The 26,108-nt window shown below is 41.3% G+C and overlaps 1 protein-coding gene across 1 annotated transcript in view; it reads right to left on the reverse strand.

Moving 5' to 3' along the window:
• Positions 1-9,199: 9,199 nt before the first annotated feature.
• Positions 9,200-26,108, reverse strand: part of si:dkey-122a22.2 (uncharacterized) — a 180,855-nt gene continuing 163,946 nt past the window's right edge. The window contains exons 10-11 of the mRNA XM_059971016.1: positions 23,372-23,468; positions 9,200-10,637 (exon numbers count right to left, since the gene is read on the reverse strand). Coding sequence (XP_059826999.1) covers positions 10,470-10,637; positions 23,372-23,468 — 265 coding nt within the window. The 3' untranslated portion in view covers positions 9,200-10,469. The remainder of the gene's footprint in view (positions 10,638-23,371; positions 23,469-26,108) is intronic.

Consider the following 26,108-nt stretch of genomic DNA (forward strand, 5'->3'; position numbering starts at 1 on the left):
TTATTGGTCAGACTGCAGTTGGTGTATTGTGAGCAGTTCTGAGCTCCTTATCTAAGCAAAGAAATGCTGGCTCCAGAGGATGTTCACAAGAATGATTCCGGGAATGAAGGGGTTAAGATATGACGAGCATTTGATTGCTCTGGGCCTGTAGTTGCTGGAGTTTAGAAGAATAAAGGGGGGATTTAATTGAAACCTCTCAAATATTGAAAGGCTTAGATAGACTGCATGTGGAGAGGAGTCTAGGAGCAAAGGGTACAATCTCAGAATATTGGGATGTTCCTTTAAAACAGAAATGAGGAAGAATTTCTTTAGCCAGAGGCTGGTGAATCTGCAGAATTCATTGCCACAAATGCTGTAGAAGCCAAGTCATTGGCCATATTTAAAGCAGAGTTTGATAGGTTCTTGATTAATTAGGGCACTAAAGGTTACGGAGAGAAGGCAGGAGAATCAGGTTGAAAGGGGTAACGAATCAGCCATGATGGAATGGAGATGGTGACTCCATGGGCATAATAGCTTAATTCTGTTCCTATGTCTTACTGTCTTATCAGTGATCTTTGTCAACTCCTCAAAAATACTTAAGGAAGTTGAGTTCAATCAATATCTGACCTCCCACAGCCTTGCTTACTATCCCTAATAGGTCTATGCTTTACCAAGATGTTAATAGATCCTATCTTTAAGAATCTTCTCTGCAGATTTCTGTACCATTGGTGTAAGGCTCACCTGCCTATAGCTTCTCGGGATGTCCTGACTGCCTTTCTTAAACAGAAGAACATCCCTGGTTATGTCCCATTCCTCTGGGACCTCGCTTGTGGTTAAAGAGGACACAACGATCTGAAAAAGGCCTCAGCAATCACCAGTCTTGCCTTTCTCAATAATTTGGGATAGATCCCATCAAACCCTGGGAAATGACCAACCTTACTATTCTTCAAGAACCTCAACACCAATCTCCTTGTGATCAACTTTCCTTCTCCAAAATCTGGCTACTTTCCAACACACACAAAATGCTGGAGGAACTCAGCAGGTCAGGCAGCACCCATTGGAAAAGAGTACTGTCAATGCTTCGGGATGAGACCCTTTGGCAGGACATTGCCCTGTCCTGTCGAAGGGTCTTGACCTAAAACATTGACTGTATATTTTCCATGGATGCTGCCTGGCTGCAGCATTCTGTGTGTGTTGCTTTGGATTTCCAGCATCTGTAGAATTTCCCTTGTTTCTGGCTACTTTCCATGTTCTTCTCCTTGGTGATGCAAAGTACTCACTTAGTAACTTCCTGTGGCTCCAAGCATAAATTCTCTCCTTTGCTCTTGAGTGGTTCTATTCTCTCCGAAGTTCCCCTACTGCTTTTAATCTATGCATAAAATGACTTGGGAATCTTTTAAATCCCACTTACCAAGAACTTTCCACGGTGCTCCTGATTCCATTTAAATTTTCTCCTTATATTCCCCAAAGGCCCTGCCCAATTTCACCTTCCGGTATCTTACATATGCTTCCCTTTTCTTTGTAATTGTCCTTTCCCCAATTTAGCAAATTACCACATGGTCCAGTCTTATCCATATTCCTAACTGACTTCTCCCACCAAAACTCCAGTTACTTGCCCAAGCTCATTTCCCAATCCAAGGCCTAGTACAGTCCCTTCCTTGATTGATTACCCACAATCTATGTCAAAAGACATCCTAGATTCACTTAGCACATTTTGCTCCTATCTAAGTCTCTGGCACTATGGGATTCCTAATAAATATTGGGGAAAATTAACATCATCCATTACAAGGAACATTTTGTTTTTATATTTTTTCCATAATCTGCAATCAAATCCATTCCTCTACCTCCCACTGCACTATAGATTAAGCCTATGATAGTGATTGCACCTTTCTTATTCTTGAGGTCAACCAATATGACCTCACTGGATGAGGCTTCCAGGACATCCTCTCTGGGTGTAACAGTTAACATTTTTGTTGATTAGTAATGCAACTCCCCAACCTCTTCTACATCCCTCTCGACTGTGTTGGAAACTCCTGAATCTTGGAACTTTAAAGATTACAGATTATCTTTATTTGTCACATGTACATTGAAACATACATCATTTTCCATCAGGTCAAATCAAATCAGTGAGGACTCTGTGCTGAGGGAAGCCTGCAACAGTTGCCACACTTATGTATATAACCATATAACAATTACAGCACGGAAACAGGCTCTTCTAGTCAGTGCCGAACGCTTATTCTCACTTAGTCCCACCGACCTGCACTCAGCCCATAACCCTCCATTCCTGTCCTGTCCATATATCTATCCAATTTTAATTTAAATGACAATATTGAACCTGCCTCTAACACTTCTACTGGAAGCTCGTTTCACACAGCTACCACTCCCTGAGTAACGACGTTCCCCCTTGTGTTACCCATAAACTTTTGCCCCCTAACTCTCAACTCATGTCCTCTTGTTTGAATCTCCCCTAATCTCAATGGAAAAAGCCTATCCACGTCAACTCTATCTAACCCCCTCATAATTTTAAACACCTCTATCAAGTCCCCCCCTCAACCTTCTATGCTCCAAAGAATGAAGACCGAACTTGTCCAACCTTTCCCTGTAACTTAGGTGCTGAAACTCAGGTAACATTATAGTAACTCTCCTCTGTACTCTATTTTGTTGACATCTTTCCTAAAGTTTGGTGACCAACTGTACACAATACTCCAAATTTGGCCTCACAAATGCCTTGTACAATTTTGACATTACATCCCAACTCCTATACTCAATGCTCTGGTTTATAAAGGCCAGCATACCAAAAGCTTTCTTCATCACCCTATCCACATGAGTTTCCACCTTCAGGGAACTATGCACTATTTTTCCTAGATCACCCTGTTCTGCTGCATTCTTCAATGCCCTACCATTTACCATGTTTGTCCTATTTTGATTAGTCCTACTAAAATGTAGCACCTCACACTTATCAGCATTAAACTCCATCTGCCATCTTTCAGCCCACTCTTCTAACTGGCCTAAATCTCTCTGCAAGCTTTGAAAACCTACTTCATTATCCACACCACCACCAATCTTAGTATCATTTGCATACTTACTAATCCAATTTACCAACCCATCATCCAGATCATTAATGTATATGACAAACAACATTGGACCCAGTACAGATCCCCGAGGCACACCACTAGTCACCGGCCTCCAACCTGACTAACAGCTATCCACCACTACTCTCTGGCATCTCCCATCCAGCCACTGTTGAATCCATTTTACTACTTCAAAATTAATACCTAACGATTGAACCTTCCTAACCTTCCGTGTGGAACCTTGTCAAAGGCCTTACTGAAGTCCATATAGACAACATCCACTACTTTACCCTCGTCAACATTACTAGTAGGCTCTTCAAAAAATTCAGTAAGATTTGTCAAACATGATCTTCCACACACAAATCCATGTTGACTGTTCCTAATCAGACCCTGTCTATCCAGATAATTATATATACCATCTCTAAGAATACTTTCCATTAATTTACCCACCATTGACGTCAAACTTACTAGGTTTGCTAGGGTTACTCTTAGAACCCTTTTTAAACAATGGAACCACATGAGCAATACGCCAATCCTCTGGCACCATCCCATTTTCTTTTCTTTTTTTTAGGGCACTCAGATTGGCTATGAAAAAAAGACCAAAAGATAGTGCAACGAATGTTAGCTGCCCAGTAGTATAAACGAAAATTAGGTAAGGCCATGCCACCCTGTTTTTTAGATTTTTGAAGATAAACTTTATTAATTCTAGAACGCTTATTCTTCCACAAATAGGACAAAATAATAGAGTCTAAGGAATCAAAAAGGTTTTAGAAATAAAAATTGGAATAGATTGAAATAAATATAAAAATTTAGTAGTAAAGTGGATTCAAAAGTGGCTGGATAGGAGATGCCAGAGAGTAGTGGTGGATAGCTGTTAGTCAGGTTGGAGGCCGGTGACTAGTGGTGTGTCTCGGGGATCTGTACTGGGTCCAATGTTGTTTGTCATATACATCCCATTTTCTAATGACATTTGAAATATTTTTGTCAGAGCCCCTGCTATTTCTACAATAACTTCCCTCAAGATCCTACGTAATATCCTGTCAGGACCTGGAGACTTAACTACTTTTATATTCCTTAAAAGCACCAATACTTGCTCTTCTTTAACCATTATAGTTTCCATAACTTCTCTACTTGTTCCCTTACCTTACACAATTGAATCTCCTTCTCCTTAATGAATACCGAAGAAAAGAAATTGTTCAAAATCTCCCCCATCTCTTTTGGCTCCACACATAGCAGTCCACTCTGATTCTCTAAGGGGCCAATTTTATTCCTCACAATCCTTTTGCTATTAATATAACTATAGAAACCCTTTGGACTTATTTTCACCTTACTTATGAAGCCTTGTATCTCCTTTTAGCTTTTCTAATTTCTTTAAGATTCTTTTTACATTTTTTATATTCCTCGAGCACCTCATTCACTCCATGCTGCCTATATTTATTGTAGATATCTCTCTTTTCCCAAAGTTTCCAATATCCCTTGAAAACCATGGCTCTCAAACTTTTAACCATTCTTTTCAGCCTAACAGGAACATAAAGATTCTGTACCCTCAAAATTTCACCTTTAAATGATCTCCATTTCTCTACTCTATCCTTCCCATAAAACAAATTGTCCCAATCCACTCCTTCTAAATCCTTTTGCATCTCCTCAAAGTTAGTCTTTCTCCAATCAAAAATCTCAACCTTGGGTCCAGTCCTACCCTTCCCCATAATTATATTGAAACTAATGGCATTGTGATCACTGGACCCAAAGTGCTCCCCAACACATACATCCGTCACCTGACCTATCTCATTTCCTAACAGGAGATCCAACACTGCCCCTTCTCTAGTTGGTACCTCTATGTATTGCTGCAAAAAACTATCCTGCACACATCTTACAAACTCCAAACTATTCAGCCATTTTACAGTATGGGCTTCCCAGTCTATGTGTGGAAAATTAATATCTCCCACAATCACAACCCTGTGCTTACTACAAATATCTGCTATCTCCTTACAAATTTGCTCCTCCAATTCTCGCTCTGCATTAGGTGGTGTATAATACACCCCTATAAGTGTTTCCTATACCTTTCCCACTGCTCAATTCCACTCAAATAGCCTCCCTAGACGAGCCCTCTAATCTATCCTACCAAAGCACTGCTGTAGTATTTTCTTTGACATTCAATGCAACACCTTCCCCTCTTGTCCCTCTGATTCTATCACACCTGAAGCAACAAAATCCAGGAATATTTAGTTGCCAATCACAGCCCTCCTGCAACCATGTTTCACTAGTAGCTGCAACATCATATTTCCAGGTATCAATCCATGCTTTAAGCTCATCACCTTTCTTACAATGCTCCTAGCATTAAAATAAATGCATTTAAGAAATTCTCCACCTCTTACTCTGTTTATCTCTAACTGTACAAGCAACTTTACTATCCTCTTTTTCTTCCTTCTCCCATACTTCTGTTCCTCCTCCCCCTTTGTATTTAGCTTATATCTACTGCAACCTCTCTAGCAAACCTACCTGTAAGAATATTTGTCCCCCTCCAGTTCAGATGTAAACCATCCCGTCGGAACAGGCCCCACCTTCCTTGAAAAACTGCCCAATTCTCTATAAATCTGAAGCCCTCCCTCCTGCACCATGTCTTCAGCCACGTGTTGATCTGTGCTATCTTACTATTTCTAATCCCACCTGCACGTGACACTGGTAGCAATCCTGAGATTGCTATCCTGGAGGTCCTGTCCTTTAACTTGGCGCCTAACTCCATAAAATAACCTTTCAGGACCTCCTCACTCTTCCTACCCATGTCATTGGTCCCTACATGAACCACGACATCCGGCTGCTCACCCTCCCTCTTGAGAATACTGAGAACTCGATCCGAGATATCGCAGACCCTGGCACCAGGGAGGAAACAGACCATTCGGGATTCCCGATCTCTTCCACAGAACCTCCTATCTGTCCCCCTAACTATCGGATCATCTATCACTACTGCTCTCCTCTTTTCCCTCCTGAGGGTCCAGTCTCGGTGCCAGATGCAACCACTGCAACTTGTCCCTGGTAGGTCGTCCCCATCAACAGCATCCAAAATGATATTATTGGTGGGAATGGCCACAAGGGTACTCTGCTCATTCTGTCTATTCCCCTTCCCTCTCCTGACAGTCACCCTGTCCTGACCTGTCTCCTGACTCTTAGGGGTGACTATCTCCCTGTAACTCCTGGCACCAACACAGCATGCCCACAACTTACCAACTCTAACCTGTACATCTTTGGACTGTGGGAGGAAACCAGAGCACTGGGAAGAAAATCACACGGTCACGGGGAGAACATGCAAACTCCTTACAGACAGTGGCAGTAATCAAACCCCAGAACCTGATGGTTGATACTCTGCATCAGGACCTTGATAGTGCCCAACCAACTGAGTTCCTCCAGCAGTTTGTTTTGTGCTCCAGGTAGCAGCATCTATAATCTCTTCTGTCTTTACTTAAGTGGCTGGGTGTCATCACAGCACCACCAGAGATTCTGCATGTTTCTAGATAACAAGATAAGCCATCTGGCATCCAGTACAGGACAATATGGGCACAGGAAACAGCAGCAGCATGACCTGGCCTATCTGATTGAGTATCAAATTAAATGTACCCCTTATTTCCAGAATTAATACCATCTCCCTCATCCTTCAGTTACGTGTTTCATTTAACAAATGCATAAATATTATAAACTAACCAACCTAATGATATCTGTAAAGCAAAATTCTGCAGACTCTAGAAATCTGAAGCAAAAAAAGATCCCGGAAGACTCCGCAGAGCAAGTGGCAGCAATGGTAGGAAAACAAGAACAGATGTATCAGGAAAGGATCCTTCATCAGACCTAGAAAGTGAGAAAAAAGTATGTTTTGAGCTGCAGCAAGGAGAATCAGAATCAGGTTTAATATCACTGGCATGTGTTGTGAAATTTGTAAACTTAGCAGCAGCAGTACAATGCAATACATGATAATATAGGAAAAAACAATTAGTAACCCAATTACAGTAAGTATATATATGAATATTAAATAGTTAAATTGAAAATAGTGCAAAACAGGAAATAATTAAAACAAAAGTGAGGTTGTGTTCATAGATTCAATGTCCATTTAAGAATCGGATAGCGGAGGGGAAGAGGCTCTTCCTGAATTGCTGAGTGTGTGCCTTAAGGCTTTTGTATCTCCTTCCGGAGAATCGGGCACATTCTGAGTGATGCCACCTCTCTAAGGCACTGCTCCTTGAAGATGTCTTACATTCTGAAGAAGCAAGTACCAAGATGGAGCTAACTAGGCAGGGTCAAGGCCGAAGTCTCTGAGCTTCTTGTCGAGCCTGGAGGGAATTATGGTGTTGAATGCTGAACTGTAGTCCAAGAACAGCATTCTCACACAGGCAACCTTCTTCTCCAGGTGTGTAAGGAAGGCATGTAGAGCAATGGCTATTGTGTCATCTGTCGATTGGTTGTGTCAGTAGGCGAATTATAGGGGGTCCAGTGTGGGTGGTAGCAAGCTGAAAGTGTAATCCTTGACCAGCCTCTCAAAGCATTTGCTTATTATTGAGGTGAGTACAAAAGGAAGCCAGTTGTTCAGGCATGTTACCTTGGTCTTTTTTGGTACAGGGACAGTGGTGGATAATTTGAAGCAGGAGGGCACTCTACACTGGGAGAGGGAGAGATTAAAAATATCTGTAAACACACCTGCCAGTTGTGCTAAGTACTCGCCCTGGGATGCCATCCGGTCCTGCAGCCTTGCGACCATCCACTCGTTGGAAACATCTGCGTACCTCAGCCTCAGAGATGAGCAGGTTACAGGTTGTAGCGGTGGCTTTCCTCGGAGGCCCAGAGGCTCAAGACATTTAGGAACCTAAAATTGCTCACTCTCTCCACTTCTGATCCCTCTATAAGGATTGGTTCACATTCCCTTGTCTCACCCTTCCTGAAGTCCACAATCAGCTTTCTGGTCTTACTGATGTTGAGTGCGAGGTTGTTGCTGTGACACCACTCAGATAGCTAGAATATCTCATCTCCATCTGAGATTCTACCAACAATGGTTGCATCATCAGCAAATTTATAGGTGGCATTTGAGCTATACCTAGCCACACAGTCATGGGTATAGAGAGAGCAGTGAGCTAAGCATACACTTAAGGTGAGTGCTTAAGTGATCCAGTGTTGATCATCAGCAAAGAGCAGATATTACTACCAACCTGCACAGATTGTGGTCTTCCAGTTAGGAAGTCAAGGATCTAATTGCAGAGGGAGGTATAGAGATTCAGGTTCTGTAGCTTATCGATCAGGACCATGGGAACTGTAACTATAAACATTGAGCTATAGTCAACAAACAGCATTATGACTTAGGTGTCTGTGTTGTCCAGGTGATCTAAGGCCATGTGCAGAGCCATTGAGACTGCATCTGCGATAGACCTATTGTGGCAATAGGCAAATTGCAGTGGGTCTAGGTCCTTGCTGAGGTATGAGTTGATTCTAGCCTTAATCAACCTCTCAAAGCATTTCATCACCATACATGTGAATGCTACTGGATGATAGTCATTAAGGCAGCTCACACGATTCTTGGGCACTGGTTAAAGCCCTTTTGAAGCAGGTGGGAAGTTCCAACCATAGCAGTGAGAGGTTGAAGATGTCCTTGAATACTCCCGCCAGTTGGTTGGCACAAGTTTTCCGAGCCTTACCAGGTACTCCATCGGGGTCTGCCACCCTGCGAGGGTTTACCCTCCTTAAAGATAGCCTGACATCGGCGTCTGAGACAGAGATCACAGGGTTCCCAGATGAGGCAGGGATCCTCACAGCTGCAGTTATATTAAAAGCAGGGAGATAGAAGTTCAAACGTTAAATAGAGCTGGCAATTTCAGTACTGGAATTTCCTACTGGATACAATTGTGAAATTATGCCTAACAAATACCTGAAGATGTCTCACGCAGGGTTATACGCATTCATGTTTTCACACACACAATTTAGTATCACCTTTAGTTGTAGAATGCACATTAATAAGAGAAATCAAAGTCGATAATTGAAAGAAAAACTGGAAAAGAGTCAAATTTCCAAATGCTTGTTGAAAATAAACTCAGATAAACAAAATCCTTTTTAGGTGGATCCTGGACACTACAAGGAGAGCAGCAGTTTTCTCCACCCTCAGAACTTAAATATATTTGTGCAAATAATTGCCTTGAGACAATGAACTCTCTCCAATATTTCTTTATTGCAAATGATTGACCACCCATACTCCAAGGCAATGCTACCCAAAAGACGGTTGTCCATTCAGAAACATGATTACCTCGATGTCAGTATTAGTCACATCAGAATCACTGTATTCTCAGAAACATAGCTCTTGGCCAGGGAATTCAGCTGTCACAACTACTGAGATAGACAACAATTTTTGTATAAATTATAATGGTCTGATTAGATCAGAAAATGCCAAGAAAGCTAGGAAACTTTCTACAGTGACGAATCTGATCGTTAGACCTGGGTGACAGATACAAAGAAGCCAACCTGTTATTCCTGCAGACAGGTAGCTGCCCAAATTAGTGCAAAACACATTAATTATATTTCTTTCTCCTTGTAGTAACAGTATGTGTGTAATGCATATGAAAAGTTGCACATCTAAACCTTATACACATTAAACAAAACAGAGTGCCACTTTAAACTTAAGGAAAACTGCTAATCAATTTGTTACAGCAGTTCCTTCATTTGCCTGTATTGCATTTCTTAAAGACTTTCACACAATTTTTCAGGAGGCGAAATCTTCTGTTAGTTGGGTTGAGTTGTCCTCTGATCTTGGCAATTTACTTGCAAATATTTCATCAGTGTACAAGGAGACATCAGTGCACTGTTAATTGTGATATGTTCTCCGAATGCTTGGCCTTTATATACTTACCAATCTGCTGACTGGATCTTTAAAGAGCAAAGCTATTGAACAAGACCAATGTAGACTACAGAATCTAGTGCAGGGACTGCAGCAAATATTACGTCAGTCCAACTGGGAGAAAACTATCCACAAGGATCCATAAATATCAATTGGCTGCAAAGCGACATGACCAAGTCTCCCTAGTGTCCCATGAAGATCAAGAGAGACATAAATTCAACTAGGCATCAATGAGTCATGGCGCAAGCAAACACGCGGCATGCAAGAGAACTCCTAGAAGCACAAACACAAGAAAATCTGCAGATACTGGAAATCCAAAGCAACATACTCACGGTCTCCTCATATGGTGATGGAATGTTTGCAAACAAATTGCCAAGATTGGAAACAAACTTAACCCAACTATCAACCAGCTGAGCTACCCATTCTTGTTACTTTATCCAGTGTTTCTCCACACTTACATGCTTGAAAATGCCATCTTTATCTTGATTCTCAATTATGATATTCTTCTTCAGATGCTGTCAATGAATCAATGGACATGGCCTAATACTCAGGCGAAGTTACTGACTCTCCTGCTTGACCCTCTTTTTATTTATAATTTTTTTAAGCTGTTTTATGACATCAGTGGGATTTCTGTAGATCATCCGTCTGTCTGCCCCTTTAATTTTGATCCATTTGACCGAGGGATAATTCTGTGCACTGAATCGTTGCTGAAACTGGAACACGACCTGTAGTAAACATTAAAAGAAAATATTTAAACATGGTGTTTCTAACATCAGGGCTCGGAACTGCAAAGAGATTGATGGGATTACAGCAGAGAGAAGTTTAGAATTTAAATGGATATGAAACTGCAGAGTTTCAGGGGGTGGAGGGTGAGAAGGACCATTTGCAACATTTTCCATATTATTGCTGCTCTGCAAAGTCAAGCTGAAATACCTCACCTCAAATCCGTCTGCCACTTACACCCTGGTTTTTGATCCCTCTGCCAAGTGATATTGTTCCTTCCAATTTATCTATGTTGACCCCTCATCATGCTTCTGCTGTAAAGAGAGTAACCCAAGCTTATCCACTCTTTTCTCTCAGGGACAGTTTTCCAGTTGTGGTAACACTTTTATAAATCTCTTCTGCCTCTCTCCAGTGCAACAAGATTGTCTCTGTAGCATGGGCCAACTGGAATTACATCTTTTCAAGCACCTGATTGATCTCGCCTGTCACCTTTTAAGAATTTGTGCATATAAACTTGAAGACAATACTGCATGCAACATCGCTCCATGTTCTCCCATTTAGTGGATATTCTTTTGCCTTGTTGCATTATCAACTACAGCAGAAATAGTGCCACAAGATTAATAATGTCTGATATTTCAAGGCCCTGCAAAAAGCTGGCTCTTCTGAGACAATGCTTCACAGACGATGCACTGACTTCTGGCAAACAGCAGGTACAGAGTGTCCACAGTCACAGAGTATAAGCATCATAGAAGACTACATCATAGAAGCAGGCCCTTCAACCTGTGCCAAATTATATCTGCTGTTCCTTGGCCCACACTCAGTTCATTTAAATCCTGCTGTAATCTAAAACAACCTTCTTCACCAAATATTGTATCACCGATTTTGATGTTATCCACAAACATTCTAGATATGCCTTATGCATTCTCATCCAAAATGTGAACATAGACAACATATAACAGGAGTCCCAGCCATTGATCCCTTTCCAGATTGGAGCCACAAGCTTCCAGTCTGAAAAGGAACTCTCCCCTGACACCCTCTGACTTTTTTAACTCAGCGAACTTGGTACACAATTACCGAGCTGGCCCTGGAACCAAGATAACTTTACCATCCAGACCAGCCTGGGAAGAACAGAACACCAGAGAATCCTACAACCAAAAGCAGCTTCAAGTAAAGAAACAATTCTGACTGAGGTAAGTACATAAGGTTTTCCCTGCTGTCAGTGTCAGAGACCTCTTCAGCTGCCTCCTCCCCATGACAAAACTGGTGCTCCCCATATTGCAATTTGGATTCTCTCTGGCTGTAGCCTTGAGTTGTCTCACATAGTCTAGTGTAGTTTTGTGTTATTTCATGTAGCACCATGGTCCTGGGGGAACGTTGTTTCATTTTTACTGTGTACTGTAGAAGCAGTTTATGGTCAAAATGACAATAAAAAGGGACTTGACAATTTTATAAATACCCTGACAGCCATGGGCTCCTCTAAGCAGCTGCCTAGCACTCTGAAAATTAAAATAAATGATGCCCACAAAGCAGGAGAAGGCTATAAGAAGGTACCAAAGCGTTTTCAGGTAGCCGGTTCCTCAGTTTGTAATGTAATTAAGAAAAGGCAGTTAACAGGAATGGTGTAGGTCAAGTTGAGGTCTGGAAGACCAAGGAAACTTCCCGAGAGAACTGCTCATAGGTTTGCTAAAAAGGCAAATCAAAACCCCTGTTTGACTGAAAAAGACATTCAGGAAGATTTAGCAGACTCTGGAGTGGTGGTGCACTGTTCTACTGTGCAGCGACACCTGCACAAATATGACCTTAATGGAAGGCTCATCAGAAAACCTTTCCTGCATCCTTACCACAAAATTCAGCATCAGAAGTTTGCAAAGGAACATCTAAACAAGCCTGATGCATTTTGGAAATAAGATCTAGGAATAATGGTTCCCTGAAGGTGGAATCTCATGTGGATAGGGTGGTGAAGAAAGCTTTTGGTATGTTGGCCTTCATAAATCAGAGCATTGAGTATAGGAGTTGGGGTAAGGCCGAATTTGGAGTATTGTGTACAGTTCTGGTCACCAAATTATAGGAAAGATGTCAACAAAATAGAGAGAGTACAGAGAAGATTTACTAGAATGTTACCTGGGTTTCAGCACCTAAGTTACAGAGAAAGGTTGAACAAGTTAGGTCTTTTCAATCTAAGTTAGGTCCAAAGTTATTCTTTGGAGTGTAGAGGTTTGAGGGGGGACTTGATAGAGGTATTTAAAATTATGAGAGTGATAGATAGAGTTGACGTGGATAAGCTTTTTCCACTGAGAGTAGGGGAGATTCAAACAAGAGGACATGAGTTGAGAGTTAGGGGGCAAAAGTTTAAGGGTAACACGTGGGGGAATTTATACAGAGAGTAGTAGCTGTGTGGAATGAGCTTCCAATAGAAGTGGTAGAGGCAGGTTCGATATTGTCAGTTAAAGTAAAATTGGATAGGTATATGGACAGGAAAGGAATGGAGGGTTATGGGCTGAGTGTGGGTCAGTGGGACTAGGTGAGAGTAAGCGTTCGGCACAGACTAGAAGGGCCGAGATGGCCCGTTTCCGTGCTGAAATTGTTATATGTTTATAAGTCCTGTGGACTGTTGAAGTTACACTAGAACTTTTTGGCTGAAATGATTAAAGGTATGTTTGGAGAAAAGAGTGCAGAATCTCATGAAAAGAACATCTCTCCAACTGTTATGCATGGGGGTGGATCGATCATGCTTTGGCATGCATTGCATCTAGTGGCACAGGCAACATTTCACTGGTAAAGGGACGAATGAATTCAATTAAATACCAACAAATTCTGGAAGCAAACATCACACCATCTGCAAAAAAGCTGAAGATGAAAAGAGGATGGCTTCTACAACAGGATAATGATCCTAAACACACCTCAAAATTCACAATGGACTACCTCAAGAGGTGCAAGCTGAAGGTTTTGCCATGGCCTCACAGTTCCCTGACCTAAACATCATCAAAAATCTGTGAGTAGATCTCAAAAGAGCAGTGCATGCAAGACGGCCCAAGAATCTCACAGAACTAGAAGCCTTTTGCAAGGAAGAATGGGTGAAATTCCCCCAAACAAGAATTGAAAGACTTTTAGCTGGCTACAGAAACTGTTTAGAAGCTGTGATACTTGACAAACAGGGTGTTACTAAGTACTGACCATGAAGGGTGCCCAAACTTTTGTTTCAGGCCCTTTTCCTTTTTTGTTATTTTGAAACTGTAAAAGATGGAAATAAAAAAGTAATCTTGCTTAAAATATTAAAGAAATGTGTCATCTTTAACTTTATGCCTTTTGGAAATCAGGTAATCTTTTACTCGCTTAGCTATTCACAGTAACAGAAATTTTGACTGGGGTGCCCAAACTTTTGCATGCCACTGTAGTACTACAGCACAGAAACAGGTCCTTTGGCCTGCCTAATCAGTGCCAAACCATTATTCCGCATAGTTTAATTAACCTGCATCTGGACCATAACTCTCCATACCGCCCCCCCCCCCATTCATGTGATTATCCAAACCTCTCTTAAACGTTGAAATCAAACCCTCATCCACCAGTTGTGCTGGCAGCTCGCTCCACACTCTCACTAACCTCTGAGTGAAGAAGCTCTCCCTCATGTTTTCCTTAAATATTTAACCTTTCACCCTTGACCTCTAGTGCTAGCCTCACCCAGCCTCAGTGGGAAAAGCCTGCTTGCAATTTACCCTATCTCAGCACTCATAACATGCCAAATGTTATGAGAGGCCTAGAGTGTATAGAAAGGAAATATTCCCATTAACTGAAGTTCACAAATCAGTGGGCATACAGTAAATTTGAAGTAATATGGAGACATATTTGGGAGCAGATGAAGAAACGCATTTTCATTCAGAAAGTCTGTATAGACAAGTAGTAGAGGCAGAAACCTGCATTACACATGAATAGTCATTGTATTCAGGGAACTATAACCTTCAGGGCTTGGGCCTATACTGGAAGGTGGAATTAATTCATGTAGCTCTTTGCTCTCTAGCAGACAGAATTGATCAAATGGCCCTTTTCTACTATAAACTACTATAAATTCCTCTATTTCCTAGAGGGGAGTATTAGCCATTTATTCAGAACTTAAATCTTTTTTATAAATAAAATTACAGACTTTAAATTCTAACCTGAATGAGATTAAACTGCATGTTTTGACTTTAACACCTGCTTTCATTATACAACTGAACGCTTTGAAATGTTTCCAAAACATTATGTGATGAGCTATTTGTTGTGACAGATCAGATCCAGAATGCAAACCTTCTTCAGGGTTGGAGTTAGCCATGCCACTGAAAAATAGCTGCATTTGTTTTGTGAAAACATTTAAAAATTCAAATGACAGTTCAAGCAAGGATTTCCTGCAGGCAGGTGAATAATCAACACAAAGACCTTGCCTGCTAACCTTGGAGTCAAAAACATAGCTGGCATTGCAAAAATTTTAAATCTCTGCATGTATTATTAAGCAGTAATCCTGACCGCACTTCAAAAATTGATTACAAAGCAGTTGAAGGTCAGGAGGTGCATTATTATTTTTTCAGAATGTTGATGGTTTGCTCCAGGCCTCCTTACATTTCATGAACAACCTACAGTATCATATAGTTTACCAATAACACCAAATGTGGCAGAAACGCAAACAGTGATGAACTCAAGATGAGTGATCAAATGCTAAAAAGAGACAATCTGTAAGTGGCGGAGTTCAGTGTGGAAAAGTGTGAAACACCTCACAATGGAAGCACAGGCATGATATCTTACTTAAATGGCATAGTTTTGAAAAGTGTAGATAAGCTAAGAAACTATGTACATAAGTACTTGGAAGGTGCTTTACAAGCTGATTATAATGATAAAATCAGATGGGTTTATTTATTTAATGAGATAGAGGGCGGAATAGTCCCTTCCAGCCACACCGCCCAGCAAACCCTAGATTTAACCCTAGCCTAACTGCAGGACAATTCCCTATGACCTATTAACCTACTAACTGGTATATCTTTGGACTATGGGAGGAAACAGGAACACCAAAAGGAAGTTCATGCGGCCCATTGAGTCTGCTCCGCTCTTCAATCATGGCAGATCCTTTTTTATCCCCTCCTCAGCCCCACTCCCTGGCCTTATTCCTGTAACCTTTCATGCCATGTCCATTCAAGAACCCATCATATTCTGCCTTAAATATAACCAGTGACCTGGCCTCCACAGCTGCCTGTGGTAATAAATTCTACAAATTCACTACCCTCTGGCTATGAAATTTCTTTGCTTTAAACGGATGCCCCTCTATCCTGAGGCCCCCACCATGGGAAACAGCCTTTCCACATCAATTCTGTCTAGGCCTTTCAATATTTGAAAGGTTTCAATCAGATCCCCCCCTCATCCTTCTAAATTTCAATAAGTTCTGACCCAGAGCCATCAAACTTGCCTCATATGATAACCATTTCATTCCTGAAATCGACCTTGTGAACCTCCTCTGAACCCTCTCCAATTCCAGCATATCATTTCTTAGATCAGGAGCCCAAAACTGTTCACAATACTCAAGGTGAGGCCTCACCAGTGACTTCTCTGCTCTTGTGTTATAGACCTCTTGAAATAAATCCTAACATTGCATTTGTCTTCCTCAACACCAGCTCAACCTGCAAGTTGCTTCTTTAGGATATTCTCCACAAGGACTCTCAAGTCCCCTGGCATCTCTTAAGAAAATAGTCCACACATTTATTTCAACTACCAAAGTACATGACCATACATTTTCCAACATTGTATTTCATTTGCCCCTTTCTTGCCCATTCTCCTAATCTGTCTAAGTCCTTCTGTAGCCTATCTGTTTGCTCAACACTACATGCCCCTCCACCAATCTTCGTATCATCTACAAACCTGACAACAAAGCCATCCACTCTATCATCTAAATCATTGATATACAGCATAAAAAGAAGCAGTCCCAACACCAACCCCTGCAGAACACCACTAGTCACTGGCAGACAACCAGACAAAAATCCTTTTATTCCCACTCGCTCCCTCCTACCAATCAGCCAATGTTCTAACCATGGTAGTAACTTTCATGTAACACCATGGGCTCTTAACTTGGTAAGCAGCCTCATGTGTGGCACCTTATGAAAGGCTTTCTGAAAGTCCAAATATACAACATCCACTGCATCCCCTTTATCTATCCTACTTGTAATCTCCTCGAAGTATTCCAGCAGGTTCATCAGGCAAGATTTTCCCTTAAGGAAATCATGTTGACATGATCCTATATTGTCCTGTGTCAGTAAGTACTCCATAACCTCATCCTTAATAACTGACTCCAACATCTTCCCAGCCACTGAGATCAGGCTAACGGGTCCATAATTTCTTTCCTGCTGCCTTCCATCTTTCTTAAAGAGTGGAATGACATTTGCAATTTTCCAGTCCTCTGGCACCATGCCAGAGTCCAATGAGTTTTGAAAGATCATTGTTAATGCCTTTACAATCTCTACCACTACCTCTTTCAGAACCCTAAGGTGCAGCTCATCTGGTCTTTGCGACTTATGTACCCTTTGGTCTTTTAGCTTTTTGAGCAACTTCTCCCTTGTATTAGTAACTGCACTCACTTCTCTTCCCTCACACCCTTCAAGATCTGGCACAGGGCTAAGTGTCTTCCACAGTGAAGACTGATATAAAATTCTCATTTAGTTCATCTGCCATCTCCTTGTCCCCCGTTATTATTTCTCTGCCCTCATTTTCTAGCAGTCCTATATCCACTCTCATCTCTCTTTTACTTTTTACATACTTGCAAAAGCTTTTACTATCCACTTTGATATTGTTTGTTACCTTACTTTCGTATTTCTTCAGTTCCCTCCTGATGATTCTTTTAGTTGCTTTTTATAGGTTTTTAAAAACTTCCTGATCTTTTATCTTCCCGTGAATTTTTGTTTTGTTGGATGTCCTCTCTTTTGCTTTTACATTAGCTTTATAGAACATAGAATAGTACAGCACTATAAAAGCCCTTCAGCCCACAATCTTGTGCTGACCCTTAAACCCTGCCTCCCATATAACCCCCACCCTTAAATTCCTCCACATACCTGTCTACTAGTCTTTTAAATTTCACTAGTGTATCTGCCTCCACCACTGACTCAGGCAGTGTGTTCCAGGCACCAACCACTCTCTGAGTAAAAAACCTTCCTCTAATAACCCCCTTGAACTTCCCACCCCTTACCATATAACAATCACAGCACAGAAACAGACCATCTCGGCCCTCCTAGTCCGTGCCGAACTCTTAATCTCAACTAGTCCCAACTACCCGCACTCAGCCCATAACCCTCCACTCCTTTCCTGTCCATATACCTATCCAATTTTACCTTAAATGACACAACTGAACTGGCCTCTACTACTTCTACAGGAAGCTTAAGGTCATGTCCTCCTGTATTGAGCAGTGGTGCCCTGTGGAAGAGGCGCTGACTGTCCACTCTATCTATTCCTCTTAATATCTTGTAAACCTCTATCATATCTCTTCTCATTCTCCTCTCCAAAGAGTAAAGCCCTAACTCCCTTAATCTCTGATCATAATCCACACTCTCTAAACCAGGCAGCATCTTGGTAAATCTCCCCTGTACCCTTTCCAATGCTTCCACATCCTTCCTATAGTGAGGCGACCAGAACTGGACACAGTGTAGCCTAACCAGAGTTTTATAGAGCTGCATCATCACCTTGCGACTCTTAAACTATCCCTCGACTTATGAAACACCCCAAAAGCTTTCTTAACTACCCTATCTACCTATGAGGCAACTTTCAGGGACCTGTGGACTTGTACCCCCAGATCCTCTGCTCCTCCACACTACCAAGTATCCTGCCATTTACTTTGTATTCTGCCTTGGAGTTTGTCCTTCCAAAGTGTACCACCTCACATTTCTCTGGGTTGAACTCCATCTGCCACTTCTCAGCCCACTTCTGCATCCTATCAATGTCTCTCTGCAATCTTCAACAATCCTCTACCATGTTCACAACACCACCAACCTTTGTGTCGTCTGCAAACTTTCCAACCCACTCTTCCACCCCCACATTCAGACCGTTAATAAAAATCACGAAAAGTAGAGGTCCCAGAACTGAACCTTGTGGAATACCACTAGTCACAACCCTCCAATCCGAATGTACTCCCTCTACCATGACCCTCTGCTTTCTTCAGGCAAGCCAATTCTGAATCCACCTGGCCAAACTTCCCTGGATCCCATGCCTTCTGACTTTGGCCTTGTCAAACGCCTTACTAAAATCCATGTAGATCACATCCACTGCACTACCCTCATCTATATGCCTGGTCACTTCCTCAAAGAACTCTATCAGGCTAGTTAGGCACGATCTGCCCTTCACAAAGCCATGCTGACTGTTCCTGATCAGACCATGATTCTCTAAATGCCCGTAGATCCTATCTCTAAGAATCTTTTCCAACAGCTTTCCAACTACAGACGTAAGGCTCACTGGTCTATAATTATCCAGACTATCCCTACTACTTTTTTTGAACAAGGGGACAACATTCGCCTCCCTCCAATCCTCCGGTACCATTCCCATGGACAACGAAGACATAAAGATCCTAGCCAGAGGCTCAGCAATCTCTTCCCTCGCCTTGTGGAGCAGCCTGGGGAATATTCTGTCAGGCCCCGGGGACTTATCCAACATAATGTATTTTAACAACTCCAGCACCTCCTCTCCCTTAATATCAACATGCTCCAGTACATCAACCTCACTCATATTGTCCTCACTGTCATCAAGTTCCCTCTCATTGGTGAATACTGAAGAGAAGTATTCATTGAGGACCTCACTCTCTTCCACAGCCTCCAGACACATCTTCCCACCATTATCTCTAATCGGTCCTACCTTCACTCCTGTCATCCTTTTGTTCTTCACATAATTGAAGAATGCCTTGTGGTTTTCCTTTACCCTACTCGCCAAGGCCTTCTCATGACCCCCTCTTGCTCTCCTCAGCCCCTTCTTAAGCTCCTTTCTTGCTACCCTATATTCATTAATAGACCCATCTGATCCTTGCTTCCTAAACCTCATGTATACTGCCTTCTTCCACCTGACTAGATTTTCCACCTCACTTGTCACCCATGGTTCCTTCACCCTACCATTCTTGATCTTCCTCACCGGGACAAATTTGTCCCTAATATCCTGCAAGCGATCCCTATACATCGACCACATGTCCATAATACAGTTCCCTGCAAAAACATCATCCCAATTCACTCACAAGTTCTAGCCTTAAAGCCTCATAATTTGCACTTCTCCAATTAAAAATTTTCCTGTTCTCTCTGATTCTATCCTTTTCCATGATAATGTTAAAGGCCAGGGAGCAGTGATCACTGTCCCCCAGATGCTCACCCACTGAGAGGTCTGTGACCTGACCTCTGTTACCTAATGTTAGATCTAATACGGCATTCCCCATAGTCAGCCTGTCAACATACTGTGACAGGAATCCATCCTGGACACACTTAACAAACTCTGCCCCATCTAAACCATTGGAACTGATCAGGTGCCAATCAATATTAGGGAAGTTAAAGTCACCCATGATAACAACCCTGTTATTTTTGGACCTTTCCAAAATCTGCTTCCCAATCTGCTCCTCGGTATCTCTGCTGCTACCTGGGGCCTATAGAATACTCCCAATAGAGTAAGTGCTCCCTTCCTGTTCCTGACTTCCACCCATACTGACTTAAAAGAGGATCCTGCTAAATTACCCACTCTTTCTGTAGCTGTAATAGTATCCCTGACCAGTAACGCCACCCCTCCTCCCCTTTCCCCCCCTCTCTATTCCTTTTAAAACGCTGAAATCCAAGAATATTGAGAATCCATTCCTGCCCTGGTGGCAGCCGAGTCTCTGTAATGGTCACTACATCATTATTCCATGTATGTATCCAAGCTCTCAGTTCATCACCTTTGCTCCTGATGCTTCTTGCATTGAAGTACACACACTTTAGCCTTTCTACCTTACTACCTTTACACCCTTTATTCTGCTTCTCTTTCCTCAAAGCCCCTCTATATGTTAGATCTGGCTTTATTCCATGCACTTCTTCCACTGCTCTATCATTCCAGGTCCCATCCACCTTTGACTTCTCTTGTTAGCCAGGGTTGTACTGTTTTGAAATTTGAGTATTTCTTTCTTTTTGGAATACATCTCTCCTGCACCATCCTTATTTTCCCAGAAACCCAAGTCGCTGCTGCTCTGCTGACACCTCTGCCAGCATCTCCTTCCAATTTACTTTGGCCAAGTCCTCTCTCATACCACTGTAATTTCCTTTACTCCAGTGAAACACTGCTATGTCAGACATCGGTTTCTTCGTATCAAGTTTCAAGTTCAACTCAATCATATTGTGGTCACTACTTCCTGAGGGTTCCTTCACCTTAAGCTCCCTAATTGCCTCCCGTTCATTACATAACACCCAATCCAGTATAGCTGATCCCCTAGTAGGCTGAACACCAAAATGATCTAAAAAGCCATCTTGTGATTTGTCAGTAATTACACCTGAGTTGATTTATTATGTACATTTCTGGATGGAAAACCAATCAAATTGCTAGAAAAGCTACAGATATCCTTTACTATGATGTTATTAAGTCTTCATTTTTGAGGGGTTATGTCTGAATCCTTTGGAAGAGAGAAAATTTAAAAGCTGACTTAAAACAGGCTTCAAAGATAATTAATACTAGTGATAGAAAGAATAGGGAAAACAAAGTCCTCCACTCATTATGTTGAAAGCTACAAATGATAAATTCAAAACCATTGCTAAAAGATCTTCACAGGAAATGATGAGTTCTTTTCAGTTCTGTTGCCAGTTTCTAAAATTTTTCCTGGAGAGATTCAAAAGTTGTCATCCTAATTTTAAAATATTTGAAAACTGTGTCTGAAAACAATTGTGAGATTTAGTAACTGTGTTTTTTCAAAGAACTTGTGCAAGAACTGAGCAAGGAATATGAGCAGCTGTAACTTTCTAATTTTCTTTCCTCTTCCTGCTGTGTCTGATTTATGGCAGCCTCAAAAGAAAGATGCTAACCGGTAGTCCAGAATGAAGAAATGAACAGTTAGGCCTTCAAGGGAAAATGGCGAGTACAAGTACAAATTACTCCGTGTAGGTGGTGCCCAGGCGTTCTAGTAGTTCTATTTAATTAAAGGGATGGTTTGAATTTTGGGGGATGAAGGGGATGGGGAAGTGGTATTAGATTGTTTAGTTATAATGTGAGTAGGTAGCATAAAATCCTGACAAAAGACTTATTCTAACCTGATTTGGCTCTTTACACTGAGCAAAGAGCATTGGATAAAATTGGGTACGAGGCAATCACCAATGGGCACTTTATCAGGTCCACCTGTACACCTGCTCATTAATGCAAATATCTCATCAGCCAATCATGTGGCAGCAACTCAATGCATAAAACCATGATATCATGGTCAAGAATTATTATCATGGTTCAGTTGTTGTTAAAATCAAACATCAGAAAAGGGAAGAAATATGATGCAATCTGGAATGATTGTTGGTGCCAGACTGGATGATTTGAGTATCTCAGAAACTGTTGCCCCCCTAGGATTTTCATGCACAACAGTCTCTTAGAGTTTACAGAGAATAGTGTGAATTTTTTTTTAAATCCAGTAAGCTCAGTTCTATGGGCAAAAATGCCTTGTTAATGTGAGGTCAGAGGAGAATTGCCACACTGGTTCAAGCTGACAGGAAGATAACAGTAACTCAAATAAACATACATTACAACAGTTGTGTGCAGAAGAGCACCTCTGAATGTGCAGCACCTCAGAACTTGAAGTGGATGTGCTACGGCAGTAGAAGACCACAACGGGTTCCACTCCTGTACTTAATAAAGTGGCCACTGAGTGTAACATCCATGCCAATGGACAACCTTTATTCACTTTGGTCATCTTCAAGTCCTCTCATCTTTAAGATTAGTTGATGAGGTGTGCTGTATTCAATGTATGGATCTTGATTACAACAATTTGCAGCTTAGCAATGTCTAGGACAACTGCAAGCGTGAAACTCAGCTGTTTGGTATATGGTTAAGATAATGTCACACAAGTATTTAACAATCATCTGCTTGTGTCCACAGAACAATAGGCTCAATGTTACAAGTTTAAGATAAAATCTTGACTAAAACAACTATGTATTTGCAACTGCAAATACCTTGCTTCCCAGAAGTAGATGATGACACCATAAAGTTAATATATGTTAGAAACCTGGTGCTTCCTCAGCATTTGTTATTTAAACTGCGTGATGGCTATCACAAATCCATGATTAATACCCATTTTGTTAGTTTTCATTGTTCATTAATATTCAAAACCAATTACATAATTCAAAGATAATTATTCAAATAATTCAAAGTTTACTGTTGCATAACACAGGTCCAGTCAAGTTTATTGTCATTTAACTATATACATGTATACCATTAAATGAGACAACACTTCTCCGGACCAGGGTGTAAAACACAGTAGTACACACAACACACATGTAACACACAATAAATTAGGAAGATAAGAATAATATCTACAAATGAATTATGCATAAATAAAGTGCATAAACTATATATTGTAAGGTACAGAACAAATTCCCTACAGAATTTAAAAAAGGCCATCTCATTCCTAAGATCTAGGTGCCTTAGGAGAGGACCTTACAATCCTGTGACTATTGCACATTACGTAGGTGTGGTTTCAAATGGATTTTCACATTCTCCACAGGGCAATACTGTAAGTCCCCATTGATCCAGATTCAGTACTTGCCTTGTTCAGAGAATCAGGAAGCTGTTCATCATAAAGTTCTCCTGTGATCATCGTTACAGAAGTTGCACTGGACAGAGGTTTAAACTGTGAAATGTCTCTGCAACAAAAGAAAAAACATTTAAGATGCCAGTAACTTACATGAGATCGCATGCATAATTTACCTCAACACCATGACAGCAAACACAAACAGAAATAACTTCAAAACCTTTTGCCTCCTCTCTCAAGTTACAAGTTTTATTGTAAGTCACAACAGTTATTTATAATTATTACATTCACTGGGCAGACCGAAAGTCTGGTTACTATATCTCCAAAGAGATTAATTCTTTGCTTGAGGTAATTTAGTTTGTGTTAAGAATTACAGCTGACCAGGATAATTTATCTACAGTTTCACCATACTGTATACTCCATTATAAAAGCTTTCATAAAAAGGATATCCATGTTAAAAATGCAAGTAAGTATGCTTATACCAGTAAAATGAAATAAAAGAACCAAGGAGCTATTGGCTAAACCTTTCCATTTGCTCAATATATGAATATACTTAGTGCTATTGCTATTTTGCTTTCTGAATCAACTGAACTGCATCAGTAGCTGAGGGCTTCATTCCATTGACCTGAGATCCTTGGCTGTGTTTTTTCATGGATTACCTTTTATGTGGAGTACAACTCACACTGCTTCAGTGAGGGAATACAGTGTAGGACCAAGCACAGCACAAGCAGCTAACAGCACTCACAGAATACCTTTGACGCACATTAGGTATGATTAGTAAGTTTGTGGCAGCATGGAGATTGGTGGTGCTGTGGACACCAAAGTAGGTTGTCTAAGATTGCAGCTGAGTATGAATCAGAATAAGAATTGGACAGAGTATTAATAGGTGGAATTTCATTCTGACAAGTACACGGTGATGCATGTCTAATAGGGGGTAAGACACATACAGAAAATGATAGGGTACAAAGAAATGAAGAACAGAAAGGCCAAGGGGTGCAAGTCTATGGTTTCCTGAAAGTGGCAACACAAGTCTATAAGGTGAGCAATGCTTTTTGCATGCTTGTCCTCTTAGGCAGGGTTATGAAATACACTGTAGGAGTTGAGACATGTGTTGCAACTTTACAAAGCTTGAAGTATTCTCTGAACAAGTCTGGTCACCACACTTTAGGAAGAATATGATTCCTCTGGAGTGAGTACAGAGGAAGTCCACCAACATCTCGGCTAGACTGGAGATCTTTAGTTATGTTGAGATTGCATAGAAGAGTTTGTTTTCCCAAGCCCTGATAGACCCCAGGTGGGAATATCAATAACAAGTGGGCATAGGTCTAAACTGAGAGGAAGGAGACTTAGAGGATCTAAGTCATTTTTTTATTTTATACAGAGAATGCGCCCGAGGGAACGTCCCTGCATTCGAATGGTCTCTCTCTCCCTCGATGCAGTCGGAGGATGGTACCAAAGTTCTGGATCAGCGGTTTATGGACTAAACTAACCAACATTGAGCGGCACCGAATATGAAGTCTTTTGATTTTGTGTTTGATTTTCTGTGTTTTGACCCATTCTTTCTTGTTGCTGTTTGCACAATTTAATTCTTCTGTGTGTGTGTGTGGGGGGGGGAAGGGTTGAGGGGTTTCTTTTCATGCTTTTCTTTGTTTTGTGACTCTCTGTGAAGAAGATGAATCTCAGGGTTGTAAACTGCATACACACATAGATAATCAATGTACTTGGAATCCCTTGAGTAGTTGCTTTCTGAAACTCTGCCAGAGGTGGTGGTGGAATCAGATGCAACTGCAATGTTTCAAAATCATTTAGATAGACTGTTAAATAGGCAAGGCATAAATGGACACTGTCCCAATATGTTCAAATGGAAAGGCAGAAAGGTCTGTGCAGATGCAGTGAGCAAAGGGTCCCATTTCAGTGCTATACAACACCATCAATTTATAAGAATGGCAACAGTGACTCAAAGTATCAATGGTAGTCATGTGAAAACCATTTCCATATCACCAAGGAAGAGTATGTAAAATGCAGGATGATATGGTATAGAGGGTGCCTGGGCTATACCAGGGAAAGGTTATATAACCGCACTTTGCAACAGAGTTAGACATCATAGTGGGTAGTGGTTTGGTCATTGGATCTATACTGGCTCTTTCAAAAGGCAATACAATTAGTCCAACAACTTGCACTTTGAGTTTAGCCGTCAATACTCTTTTGATAGGATTGGATCTGCATCTACTACCTTTTAGGTTCTGCATCCAAATCCTATCTCCTCAATTCATAACCAGATTTCACTTCACTTCCCCTTTGTTTTTCTCTTTGTCAAATATCTTAATTCTCTGAACTACTTTTGAGTGGCAAAAACTTGGTATGTGACTCGTCCATTTGCAGTTGGAAGGTGGCATTTTCAGTTTATTGTCTGCATGCGTGTGGCATAATAAATGCAGTTTCTAACTTCCTGCATGCCATGCATATTGGTTGCTCAGATCATATCCAGATGGTCCCATGAAGTATCAGGAGGGGTAGCAGTGCAATCACTCAAGTTGAGTACAAGGCTCTTGTCTATTGGTGGGTCCCCAGGTGGCTGTAGAGATGATTCATTGACTTTGTTTAATGTGGGGAGGCTGATACCCTGACAGATTGTGGTCAGGGTCTAGTGGGGCTCCTTCACTGCCGTTGTAATGGGTCATCTTCTTCCACCGTTCAGAAGCACATAATTAATGAATATAAAGAATGTAAGAAGAATCTTAAGAAAGAAATT

The sequence above is a fragment of the Hypanus sabinus genome, chromosome 1, assembly GCF_030144855.1.
Source record: "Hypanus sabinus isolate sHypSab1 chromosome 1, sHypSab1.hap1, whole genome shotgun sequence".
In the NCBI taxonomy this organism is placed as follows: Eukaryota; Metazoa; Chordata; class Chondrichthyes; order Myliobatiformes; family Dasyatidae; genus Hypanus; species Hypanus sabinus.